Source organism: Pezoporus occidentalis, unplaced genomic scaffold (genome assembly GCF_034315485.1).
Source record: "Pezoporus occidentalis ecotype Australia unplaced genomic scaffold, CSIRO_AGI_Poc_V1 ctg45, whole genome shotgun sequence".
NCBI classification, from domain to species: domain Eukaryota; kingdom Metazoa; phylum Chordata; class Aves; order Psittaciformes; family Psittacidae; genus Pezoporus; species Pezoporus occidentalis.
In genome coordinates, this window is record NW_026915780.1 from 3,130,782 (window position 1) to 3,142,912 (window position 12,131).

The 12,131-nt window shown below is 42.9% G+C and overlaps 1 protein-coding gene across 3 annotated transcripts in view; it reads left to right on the forward strand.

The window, feature by feature from the left end:
• Positions 1–2,117: 2,117 nt before the first annotated feature.
• Positions 2,118–12,131, forward strand: part of CUNH10orf90 (chromosome unknown C10orf90 homolog) — a 70,808-nt gene continuing 60,794 nt past the window's right edge. Inside the window, exon 1 of one of the 3 annotated variants that reach the window (XM_062635220.1) lies at positions 2,118–2,467. In XM_062635220.1, coding sequence (XP_062491204.1) covers positions 2,155–2,467 — 313 coding nt within the window. In that variant the 5' untranslated portion in view covers positions 2,118–2,154. Of the gene's footprint in view, positions 2,468–9,523; positions 9,638–12,131 lie in introns of those variants that run through there. The other 2 variants (XM_062635219.1, XM_062635221.1) reach the window with 2 other exon arrangements.

Consider the following 12,131-nt stretch of genomic DNA (forward strand, 5'->3'; position numbering starts at 1 on the left):
TCACATAGCACCTAACAGACAGCTATTCCCTTTTCCTCCTCTGTACCTCTTGCAATCGCTCCTGTTTACCATCTACCTGGAGACCTCTAGGGAAGTTGCAGGACATGCCAGCTTCATTACTGAAGCTGTTCTGCTGATACCACCCTGCATAATCCCCTTCCACAGCTGCAGCCAGAGATATCATTATATATACAGAGTGAAGAGCAAATTTGGTCTCAGTAGGATCTGTGGGGAAATGTTTGCAAGGATGGAGTTGGCTGGTATCCGTTTGCTGATCTTCTCCCTTTCTGCCTAACCTTTCCTTTAATGTTGCATGTATCCTAAAGAACATTTTGAACATTTGGTGCAGGTGAAGAAACTGTGATTTCAGGTGAAAACGTATTTTTGGCCATTGCCAGAAGTCTGCCATAGGAGGAGGGTTCTTCAGGAGTGGTCTCTACAATCACCACCTTGAAGCCCTAGCCTACCACACCTGCAATGTGGAAGAAACATCAAACTCTAGTTTGGGTCAAAATCAAGCAGGTTATCACAAACTCACCTGTCCCGGCTGCAGTTTAAAGCTGGTGATCAAATCTTAAAAGTCATTCAATCCTATCTACCTCAAATGCTGAATAACTGTGCTTTTCTCAGTCTAAAACAGTCTGGAATGAGAATATTAGAGGCATAAATCAGTTTTATGTGTAACTTCTCAGACAAAACCAGGTTATTTCATATCCTTGTGCTCCAAATTGTTTTTCCTTCTTGTGTTAACTGGAATGATGAGAAAAGGGGAGGACAAGTGCATCCACCTGGATAGCTCAGGGAAGGCTCAGCAGTAAGCATTACAAAGTCTGCCATGAAATGTTCAGCAGCCTGATTTGCATTACAAAGTAATGGTTCTCTGGATGAAATCTGAAATTAAGGATCACCAAAATCACTGTACGCAAGTGATGGGAAATACCGGTGAACCACATAAATGCAGTACAGTGTTAAAAGGATTTTAAGGAGGTTCTCTACATTTTAAGTCTTTAAAACTGCTCTGAGTCCAGTAACTTTTTGTTGTTTGTATGGCAAAGGCATATCATCTAGAAAGGTAGCTGGGAAAGGTAGAGGTCACTGGTTTACTCAGTAGATGCTTGTAGTAAGTAATCACCTCCTCCAGTAGAAAAATGTACTTCTAGCCAAGGTATTTTCTTCCTGTAAAGCTCTTTGTGCACTGTAGTCAAGTTAACTCTCTATATCCTTTTTGACAGCAAACCAGCTTGAAGCACATATTTTTAAGACCTTTTTCCTTAGTGAGTTCAAACAATTTCTGCAGCAATTTTCTACGCTCTCTTGTTTGCCAGGGTCCTATTTAGGATGTGGGTGCCGAAATTAACACAAGATTCCAGTGCTGCTTTAGCAGTATCGGGTAAAATGAGTAAAATCTGTGCTTATAACGTCCCAATAACACATTATACAAACACATAGGTAATTGAAGAATAAAATCTCCTTCGTTGTGTTCAATTATACTTTTGTGGTCAATTCATCAGTATTATGATTATTTTACTGATATTCTTTTCAGTTATTGTAGGTTTCTAGATGGTAAACACTGCGCTACTGCCAGTTATTTAAATAACTTCAAATAAATGTATCGCATTGAAAAATACCACCTTCAAACCCTTCTTTGACGAATAACGCTGCATTGGATGCCTATGTAACAGCAAATTATAAATTTGCTGGGTTTCATTGCAGGCTTTTTGTATGTTTTGTATTTAGAAGTGGACCATTTCGGAAGCCAAGTGTTAGCTATTTAACAGTCCAAGAGGTCCTTACAGAAATATGCACAGGACCACGTGTGAGTAGTGTACTTGGAGATTTCCTCTTAACTTTGCTCAAGAAGCACTCAAAGAGCCCAGCTCCATCGTTTAAGTCAAGAAAATGAAACATTCATGTGCTGTAGCTAGATATTGCTGTAGCCACACAACCCGTGCCTGACGAAGGTTGAGGATGCACAACTGAATTTATATGCTGGACGTAAAACCTGTGTTTAAGGGACACACATTCTAGCCAATCAGACTAAATAAATCAGCAGGCCCAGGTTTTATCATCACAGATAACCCCCATTAATCCAGCAAGTTTATTCCTGAAGACAAAGGACAAAATGAATTGCTTCATTGGTGTTGCCTGAGCAGCATGCTAATGCGGGGAGGTGGAAGGCATGAATTATTCATGTCCTTGCAGCCTGAGCAGGCAGATCCTGGCTTTTCCTGTTACCATTGCAACAAGTGGCAGCTGGCCCAGCCGTGCTCAGGCCATTCCACATCCCAGGAGAGCACGGAAATGCCTTCTGGAGAGAGAAAACCCCCGTGCCCCCGCTGCGCCCAAAGCAGCCGGGTGGATTTTCAGGTTAAGCCTTATGCAAAATGGACCCGGGAAGCACAGTCTTTTGTAACTCGGATGTTCTTGACCATAAACTACTCCTCTTGGAAGAAAACGGGTTGCTTTGGTGAGTTTGTGCAACTTTTGACGTGTTCTGAACCTGCTGCAAGCTCTTTTCAGTTTATGGTAACTGTAATGCGCAGTCTTTTACCAGGCTTGCTAAAAATAGACTGCTTTCTTTTTGCTTTTAAAATGACTTAAACAAGCTTAAAAAGGTATGCAATATCTTTATTTTTAACACTAGAAAATGCATAAATAATGTCTACAGAATTGACACTAAAGTTATGATCAAACCTCCTTAAATTGTCTTAAGTTTTCAAATCCCTGCAGCACACTGCTAAACCAAAATACATTTATGATTCAAGTCTGTTTTCCTGCAATCAAAACTGGGACTAATGTAATTCAGTTTCAAACCGGAGAACCTGAAAGAGCGTGTGTTATGTTTCATGAGGAATGTTGGTTCCTTGTTAAGTGTAATTTGTGGCATTGCTCTTTATTCAGGTATTTGTGATTGGGTGGGGAGCAGGAACTGAGTCCTGCATAACATTCTTACCATGTATTAACTATTCTGTTATTACAAAAAGAGTTGAAAAGCATTAGCAACATCCATTTTTTTCTGAGGATAGGAAGGAGATATATTCTGTATGTGAAACACACGACAGTGATGAACTAAGGCTAGACTTACCGCTTCTGTATAATGTGAAAAGCATCAACATGTTTTGCCTTTATTCATTATACATTATAGCTACCTGTACCATTTGTTTCGGTTGTTTGTCTCTGTTATTTTCCAGTAGTGATACTATCAGCATTGCCTGAGAACTCTCAGGTATTTGGCACAGTTAAAAGTTGATATAAACAGTCAGCTCCCCAGAGCAGAGGCCGTGGATAGTAGAGTGAATAGAAAATGAATCCTGAATAAGTTTTGATTGTGGATAACAAGCTCTCCCCCTTTTTGTTTGTTTTGTTTTAATTACACAGTCCGGATTCTGCTGCTTCGACTTTGGTTTCTTTGTTTTGATCAGAAAAGCGTTTTATTTGAAATCCAAAAGACAGCCAGATTTTGAAGAGATAAAAGTACAGCACAGAAATATCTAGTGCTAGCAGTAATTAAATGCCCTATGTTTGAAGACGGGAAACAAGAGGTAAAAATAGGGATAAGTAAATAACAGGAGATATGCAAACAATGGAGGTAATCCTGCACTCCTTAATCATGGGAGCAATCCTTATTCAGGTAAGTAATCCCAGTGGTTTCAATAGACTCGCATCAGTAGGTGCTATAGCATAAGGCCCATATTTTTCAAGGAGATAACAGTGTCTGTCTTGCCTGGGATTTTCTTTGTAATGTGATTTTAGCAACAGAGTTTTTAGTGATGTGTTTGAATGTATTAGTGATGATATTAAATTAGACTTTACCAAATGTCTATTCTGCTTCTAAAAGTATAAAAGAGGAAAATGGAATGATGCATTAGAAGCGTACAAACCCCACGTATTTTATTAGAGATGTGCTTTGCAGTAGTAGAACTCTGCTCACCCTGTTGCCTGTGTTTGTAGATTACTTTTTGGTACACGATGTATATAAACTTTCCTCCTTTTAGGATAGGATGCCACTTGAGCAAAACATCGCTCTGACACCTTATGTCACGCAAAGTATATTTGGGTCTCCATAAAAGTGATGCTGATATATATTGATAATATCTCCGATTTAAATACAGGGGGTTTGTGGTAATGTCCTGTGAATGTTTCTTATTGCTGCTATGGTCTCTGATCTTGCCAAATAATGCCTGCAGTTCTGCCTTGGGAATAACAGTTCTATATAAATGTTGTGGCTGTGTTACCTTCCTCATCAGCCCAGCTTGAGGCTTCTGAGCTTTCCCCTCCAAGACCATATAGTGCTGCCCTGTAATCTAGGATGGGGCTTGAGAGCACCTGCGTGCCCTTCTCCAGGCACTGCATCTGTTAATGAGGGAAAACTAATTACTTAAAAGCTTTTGGTGTGATGGGCTTGATAAATAGTCATGATGGTGCTCTGCAAGCCATCAACCTGTGTTTGTGCTGGATGCCAGCAGTGGTGTACGAGTGTTACCCTACAACCACTGCAGTCGTTGCTGTGGTAAGATGGTTCCTCTGTGGAAATATTCTCTTGTGCACCCTGAAGGGGACAAAATAGAAGTAAAGTGAATAATGCCCTAGATGCTGGTTCCAGAGGGTATAGGGAACTTACACTTAGGTGAAGTTGGCATTAAATACCTGCTGGCTTTCTATTGGTTACATTGAGATACTGAGAATGAATCAATTGTTCTTAATCAGCTTCATTACATGGCAAAGATTTTTGTGTTTTGTATTTGGAAATGACCTATACTATGTTATTAGTGTCTATTTGCACAGAGATATTGTATAGAAGCTCTTTAATACCGAGGCTACATGGCTCTTGAGGAAACTAGAGTGCTGGGGGCAATAAAATGACCAGTGCCAAGAGGCCGGAAGGGCAGACTGGCAACTGCTGCCATGGGAGGGATTGGGGCGGCCTTTGTCAGCAGTATTTCTTTTTGCTTACTCCATGCATGTTCCCAGCATGGTCTCCTCCAGGTGAGTCCCTTTCTCCCCTGCCCATGGGGTCAGTTCCTAGTCCTTGAAGAGCTCCAAAAGCATTGGTTGCACATTAACTTGAACTCTATAACTGCAGTTTGGAGGGTGTTTTTTCTTACATTCGTTCTCCTTTGTTGGATTACACAAAATAAATCACATGCAGCTCTGTTTCTTTGAAGATCTCCTCTTGGCAGTGGGCAGAGGTCAGGTGTTTGGTCTAATTCTTACTACCTTATGTGACTTTTAGAGATGGCTCTTCATGTAAATTTATTGAGAAGTCTTTAAAACTTGGCCAAAACCAGAGCTTTAGAATGGTTCAGCTCATTTTGCATTAAAAACTCTGTGTGCGGTGATTTGGAGCAGCCTGGATTTCTCTTTGTGCATACTAAATGCATACAGTAAGAGGTGTTTTCTGTAATCACTGACATGTCATTTTCATGTCTCTCTCTATCAGAGGATGCCCACGTCTCCTCATTTGCCACCCAAGGCAGGGGGATGCATAGTCTCCACTATTGCCCCAGGTTAGAAGCTCAGTGAAAGTCAAGGTATGGGTACATGCTGTGAGCAATGGCAAGAGCAGATTCTTTACAGTTTGGCAGCCTTCCCTCCTTTGTGTGAGATGTATATTACTGCTCTTTGGAGTTGGTGACATAAAGGCAGTGCATTGTGGCTGCTCTGCCTGACTGTGGGCATTGCTGCAGATGACAAACTGCTGCATTAATGTGGAAGTGCACAGAGGTTTCCTATTTTAAGGCTTTCGTTGCAAAGCTTGTATAAACAGTGGTTATGTGAGGCTGAGATATTTGAAACTATACCAACCTGTAGTTCTAAGCCCACGTAGCATCATAGAATCACAGGGTGGTTTGGGCTGGAAGGGACTTCATCCAGCTCCAACCCCTGCCACGGGCAGGGACACCTTCCACTAGAGCAGCTTGCTCCAAGCCCCTGTGTCCAACCTGGCCTTGAACACTGCCAGGGATGGGGCAGCCACAGCTTCTCTGGGCACCCTGTGCCAGCGCCTCAGCACCCTCATAGTAAACAATTTCTTCCTTGTATCTCATCTAAATCTACCCTTTTTCAGTTTAAAATCATTCTTTTGAAAGAAATAAACCTATTCTTCTTATAGAAAATAAAAAGCAAGTTTTAAAGTTAAGGTACAGGAACCATCCTCACCCCTGTTTTGTGGCAGATCAAGCAGAAAGACTGGAAAAGCCAGTGTGCAGCCTGCACAGTGCCCTGCTTGAGCAAGCTCCAGGAGGGTGGCCCTGGCAAAGCTGAGCTCTGCCTGAACGTCAGGCACTGACTTCAGTGGTCCCCCAGGTCACAGCCACATAGCAAACCTCAGCTAACGCAGCATGATGTGGTCACTGTCTATGGAAGAGAGCCTGGAGCAGAAGGGGTGTCCCATGGTCCAGCATGTCCTTGTGATGGGACTTGCAACATTTGTTGTGTGTAGGATCCTGGGGACAGCACTGACACGTGAATGACCGGGTAGGAGTCTCCAGCAAAAGGGAGCCACAAGACATTGTGGATGGCTTAGTTTGGTCTTTACCCTTAGCAAAAGACTAAACCAAATAACTACCTTAATTATATGCTTATTAACATCACCTCTCCTACAAACAGCCAGGCTGAGAGAGCTGGGCTGGGGCAGCCTGGAGAAGAGAAGGCTCCTGAAGGGGAGACCTGAGAGCAGCTCCAGTGCCTAAAGGGGCTGCAGGAAACCTGGAGAGGGGCTTGGGACAAGGGCCTGTAGGGCCAGGCCAAGGGGAATGGCTTTAACCTGCCAGAGGGGAGACTGAGATGAGCTCTTGGGCAGAAGCTCTTCCCTGTGAGGGTGCTGAGGCGCTGGCACAGGGTGCCCAGAGAAGCTGTGGCTGCCCCATCCCTGGCAGTGTTCAAGGGCAGGTTGGACACAGGGGCTTGGAGCAAGCTGCTCTAGTGGGAGGTGTCCCTGCCCGTGGCAGGGGTTGGGACTGGGTGAGATTTAAGGTCCTTTCCACCCCAAGCCATTCTAGGATTCTATGATTCCAAGTGGAAAAGGTGAGCAGGTATGAGTATACGTATGAAGTACGACAACGGTACTGATAAAAGTGCAGTACAGATGAACTTAAAGTAATAATTTTTTACTTGTTCTCCATTACTTCCACTGCTGTAAATCCTGTTCCATGTCTGAGAGCAGCCTGGCCTGGAGGAACAGCAGTCCTTACCCTCTCTGTGCTCCAGCCAGCCCCAAGCCGTTATCTTGTCATGGCAGGTTTCACGAGCGTTCTTCCTTCATGCAACGTTGCTCTTGTTTCTGTAGCTCTCCATAAAGGCAGGGGTTAGCAAAGCCACACTCAATCCTATGTGTGTGGTCCCAGGCCCAAACCTGCCTCAGATTTCCATCAGTGGTGTGCAACATGCATTAATCATGTGCCTGTGATGGTGCAACTCATCAGTCACACACCTAAAAATCCACCAGGAGCAACTGGAAACATTCAGTGTAAGCCACACAGAACAAACTGCCTATGTTGGGCATATGGTGATGACTACTATCTATTTTGAATATGCATAATCTTTCCTTTGCTCCCTGCAAAGTACACCCCGCTCTTGCTTAGTGTTGCATTCTAGCTGTTGATGGTGTGTTACCATTAATAATTAGGGTCCTGAATAAGGCTGTAACACAAACAACTAAATATATCTTTTTTTACCTTTATATCAAACTTTCCTGATGATTAAAGACCATCAGTGCAGGCTTCATAAGGGACAGAGGACATAATGGTGCAGAATATACAATAAGCAGTGACTAATTTAGCTGTTGACAGTTATTGTGGCCATCTTTTGGAAGATAAAGAATTGAGTCAAGAGAATATAGATACAATTTCCTTTGTATCTGTAGGACAGCCCAGGAAAAACATGGAGAAGCTAAGTGTTTTTAAAAGCAGAATATCATGGAATCATAGAATCAATTAGGTTGGAAAAGAGCTTCAAGATCATCAAGTCAAACCTTTACCCCAGCACTACTAAATCATCTCACTCAGGGCCTTATGATGATGGAGTAGAAGGTAACTAGCTGCAGCCCTCATAGGTGGTGTGGACAACTCTGGGACTGCGTTTCAAACCTGTCTGTTTGAATTTCATTGCTTTCAGTTATTTTTATACTTATCTGGACTTCTAGCAACTCTTACAGCTGCATACATATAAAAGCTGGGAGGTCGAGTACAGAGCAACCAGGCAGGCCGGGGAGATACTCTGCATGACTTGGCTCAGAAGTCCCTGTTGGGAAGCAAGAGCAGTTCAGAACCTTTCAAGGTCCCAATAGAGCTAGTGAAGGCTATTTTAGAAACTAATTATTTATTTAATTATTTCAATAACACCAGGCTTTGGCAGGCAAAGTCTTACAGAAAGAGGGTTCCATCTGCCTTTGTAGTCAGCTTTTGCTAACATATCACCCTTAGGCTACATTAAACCAAACCCAAGGATTAATCAACTACTGTGTGGCTGGCTAAAACGTCATTCAACCATCTTTATGCTCATATGACTGAGTGGGTGAAAATGAGACATCCATTAAGTTGAAGGCAGGCACTCACCCTCATTAATAACATTGTGCAGCACTGCAAAAGCAGGGCAGTCTGCACTGAGGTTATGAGCTAACATACAGACAACAGCACAAAACTTCCCAGTGCACTTTTAAGAAGGAATTGAAGCATAAGTGATTTCATTCTCACTTTTTACATCTAGAACTGGATGGGGGTAATACAACGTGCATTGTCACACTGAGTATGATATATCATAGAGTGCAATGTGAAGGTGCCTCTCATAGAATCCTTTTCCTATAGAATAAAATAGTTGGATGGAGATACAGAATTTAATGGCAGAAGAGAAAAGCTGTGTCCCAGAATGGACATAGATTGAGGGTTGCTATGGTTTCTTTTATAACAGTCTTCCAGCCACAGCTATGACTCTTGCAAATAACACTGTATGGGGGTGTATAGAAATGTACCACACATGCAGCACCAAGCTGTGTGTAAGGACCAAGCACACAGGTGAACGTTCAGCTCTTGGTGGGTGCTGAGCATCACTTCAGCCATTCCCTGTCCTCTCATAAAGTTAAGTTGTCATAATGAGAACTGAGAACATCCTTTGTTTGGTGAAAAAGTGTTCACATACTTAAATCACCCAAACTCCTCCTGTTGTATCCTCCTCATTTTGTCATCTCATAATTCTGCATCTCTTAATACTGATTTTTTTTTAGGGCAAATGCTGCTTTCTTTGTTGTTTTTTTTTTTCTATTTTTTCCTTCTTTTGCCTGCATATTGCCTTGAACAGCTCATGACCTAGTTCTGTCTTTTAATTGCTGCTGCAATATGAATTTTAAGTCCAGCTGGAGTCCAGATGCATTGAGGATATGCAGCACACATCAGGGCCAGGGCCCTTGATCTTAAAGGCCTTAACCTTTCTGAAAAAAACCTTAAAACCATCACCATGCATTTCACTGTTGTCTGCTGATGGGAAATAGAGATAATAACTGTTAATCTAAATGCTAATGTGTATTTGTCTCTCACAGCTTAGTTTGTTTTATTGTTCTTTAAGCTTCGGCTAAAAATATGAGTGGAGATGTATGTGAGCCTTGTGCCTGCATCCTCCAGTGCCCAAGTGAACCTGGCCATGGGTACTGACAACTTTTCTCCTTATAGAACGTATTTTTTCTTATTTTTATGTCCATTTTATGGGTATTGGTGGCAGAAGATGAGTGGGTCAACAAGAACTGTAGGTATCATGCACTGGGTGGAGATTAGGACTTGACGAGCAAGGTATTAGACTTAGCATATTCCTAAAGAGTACACTTTTTGGAACAATGTAAGTTTGTCCACAAAAAAAAAATCTTTCTTTACTTCTCTGCGCTGTAGAATAAATACTGGCTAATACATGTGTATATTGGCTGCAAGAAACCTGGAGAGGGGCTTGGGACAAGGGCCTGTAGGGACAGGCCAAGGGGAATGGCTTTAACCTCCCAGAGGGGAGACTGAGATGAGCTCTTAGGCAGAAGCTCTTCCCTGGGAGGGTGCTGAGGCGCTGGCACAGGGTGCCCAGAGAAGCTGTGGCTGCCCCATCCCTGGCAGTGTTCAAGGCCAGGCCTGACACAGGGGCTTGGAGGAAGCTGCTCTAGTGGAAGGGGTCCCTGCCCGTGGCAGGGGTTGGGACTGGATGAGGTTTAAGGTCCCTTTCAACCCAAAACCAGTCTGGGATTCTGTGATTATATATTTACTGCTTTTTGAGCATCTCACTGATTTCCACTATCAGTTGACATTCAGGTGTTTTGCTTAGCTAAGAGTTCCCTCTTTTGCTCCACAGAAATGTGTATCGGAGGCAAGTTATCAATATGCCTTCTAATGACTGCTGCAGAAAGAGCTTTGTTTTAATCATTCTATGATTGCTATTTGTGAGACACTGGATTCCTCTGGGAAGGGAAAAAAGGCATATGCAAAAATATAAGCTGTTTTAGGTTAGTTTAGATCTTCATGCTGCAACACACTTGTTTTCAATCAGAATAGAAGTTTGATAGTTCATATTAAGGAGACTGCAAGATGGGTTTACACATAAGCATGTCTTATCCAAAACAGATTCATGCAAGGCATGTGTGAGCAGAATTTTTGTTTGCACTGTACCAGTTGATGTAGAAAGCAGAGGAGGAGCTGATAATACTCTGGAGAGCCAGATGAGGAGCAGAAGGCTGAGGACACAGCCTCACACAAGCACTGGAAATGTGTCTGGAAGCAGAAACCCAATGAAGAACAACACACGGGCACATTTGAGTTGAGTGCTTGTAAAAATGCTGGTAAAAGCTGGACTCGGGAGCAAAGCAGCTGCCTGGGCTGTGGCTCCACTGGCTCCTCCATCAGCAGCCAAGGCTTTGCATCATTGGGAAGGTGCATGGAGGAGGATCCTTGTCTTCATCATGACAGTATCCTCTTTGCTGAGAACTACTTGCCAGACCCTGGTGCTTGGTAGTCACTCTGCTAAGCAAAGATATATGAGCACAGCTGCATTAAGTTGCTATGACAGTGATAGATTACAGGTTAACATGTATATTGCAACTTGTTCTCACAATGGACATAACATTACTGCTTTATATTACTGATACTTGATGTATAATGCAACTATATCTAATTACTGAACTAAAATGCATTTTCTGACCAAGGTACAGTGAGCAGGAGGGAAAATCACCTTGGAAAAATGCATCATAGCAGGGTGACTAAAACCAATCAGATAGTGCAGTCTGAGAAGCAGGAATTCAGTGCTTTAATCCTAAGGACCACCAAAATCTGTGGAGCTGAGATTTCAGAATACAAACCAGCAATTCAGCTGCAGAATAAATCTCTTCAGAAGGAAACTGTCATGATATCACTTGCAAACATTTTAGAACTGCAAATTAATCTAAAGGTTATGAGTAAAATAGCAGAAAGTCATTTCTGTGCTCAAAGAAGTGCTTTTATGCTTGGGAAAAAGACCTGTTCCTTACCCAAAAAGCTGAAGTCTTTGTCTTAAGTGCAAAATTCAGCCATGGCCCAGGGAATCATCCGTAACACAACCATGTTTATATCATTTCTTTGATACCCACATTCACAGCGTGAGGTCCTTAAGTAAGGTTTCATCTTCTTTTTGCATCCTGCGTGGAGGCAGGAGACCAAGTTTCTTGGCCAGCAAATCTGCATTGGTCTCTCAACTTATCTTTGTGTGCTTGATGGCAATTTCTAAGCTGCAGTGCTGCCCAGAGCCAAACCCTCCTCCCTCAGCAGCATGCAGAGCCTTCCTCCAGCAGCTCAGCTATTAGCAACTGCTTTCATGTGCTTCTCCTGTGGGAAGTGTGGGCTGACTTGGTTATGGTATATGGGAGGAGGATGCTAGAAGGCGAGCCAAACAGCACTGCAGGTCTCTTTTCTCTTGCAGGTGGAAAGATAAAAGGGCTTGTAAATGGGTCTCTGAGCCCTCTTCTGTAAAACCTTTCTTCCTTGAGGTTCATGGGGGGCTGTGAGAAGGGTCCCCTCTTGCACAGCTTCTGCTGCTTTCACCATTGAGGCTGGCATAGGGTGCAATGGGACAAGGCCACAGCTCCTGCAGTGCCCGCCTGGGGCAAGCTGGTGACTCCAAAACTGACTAGTTAA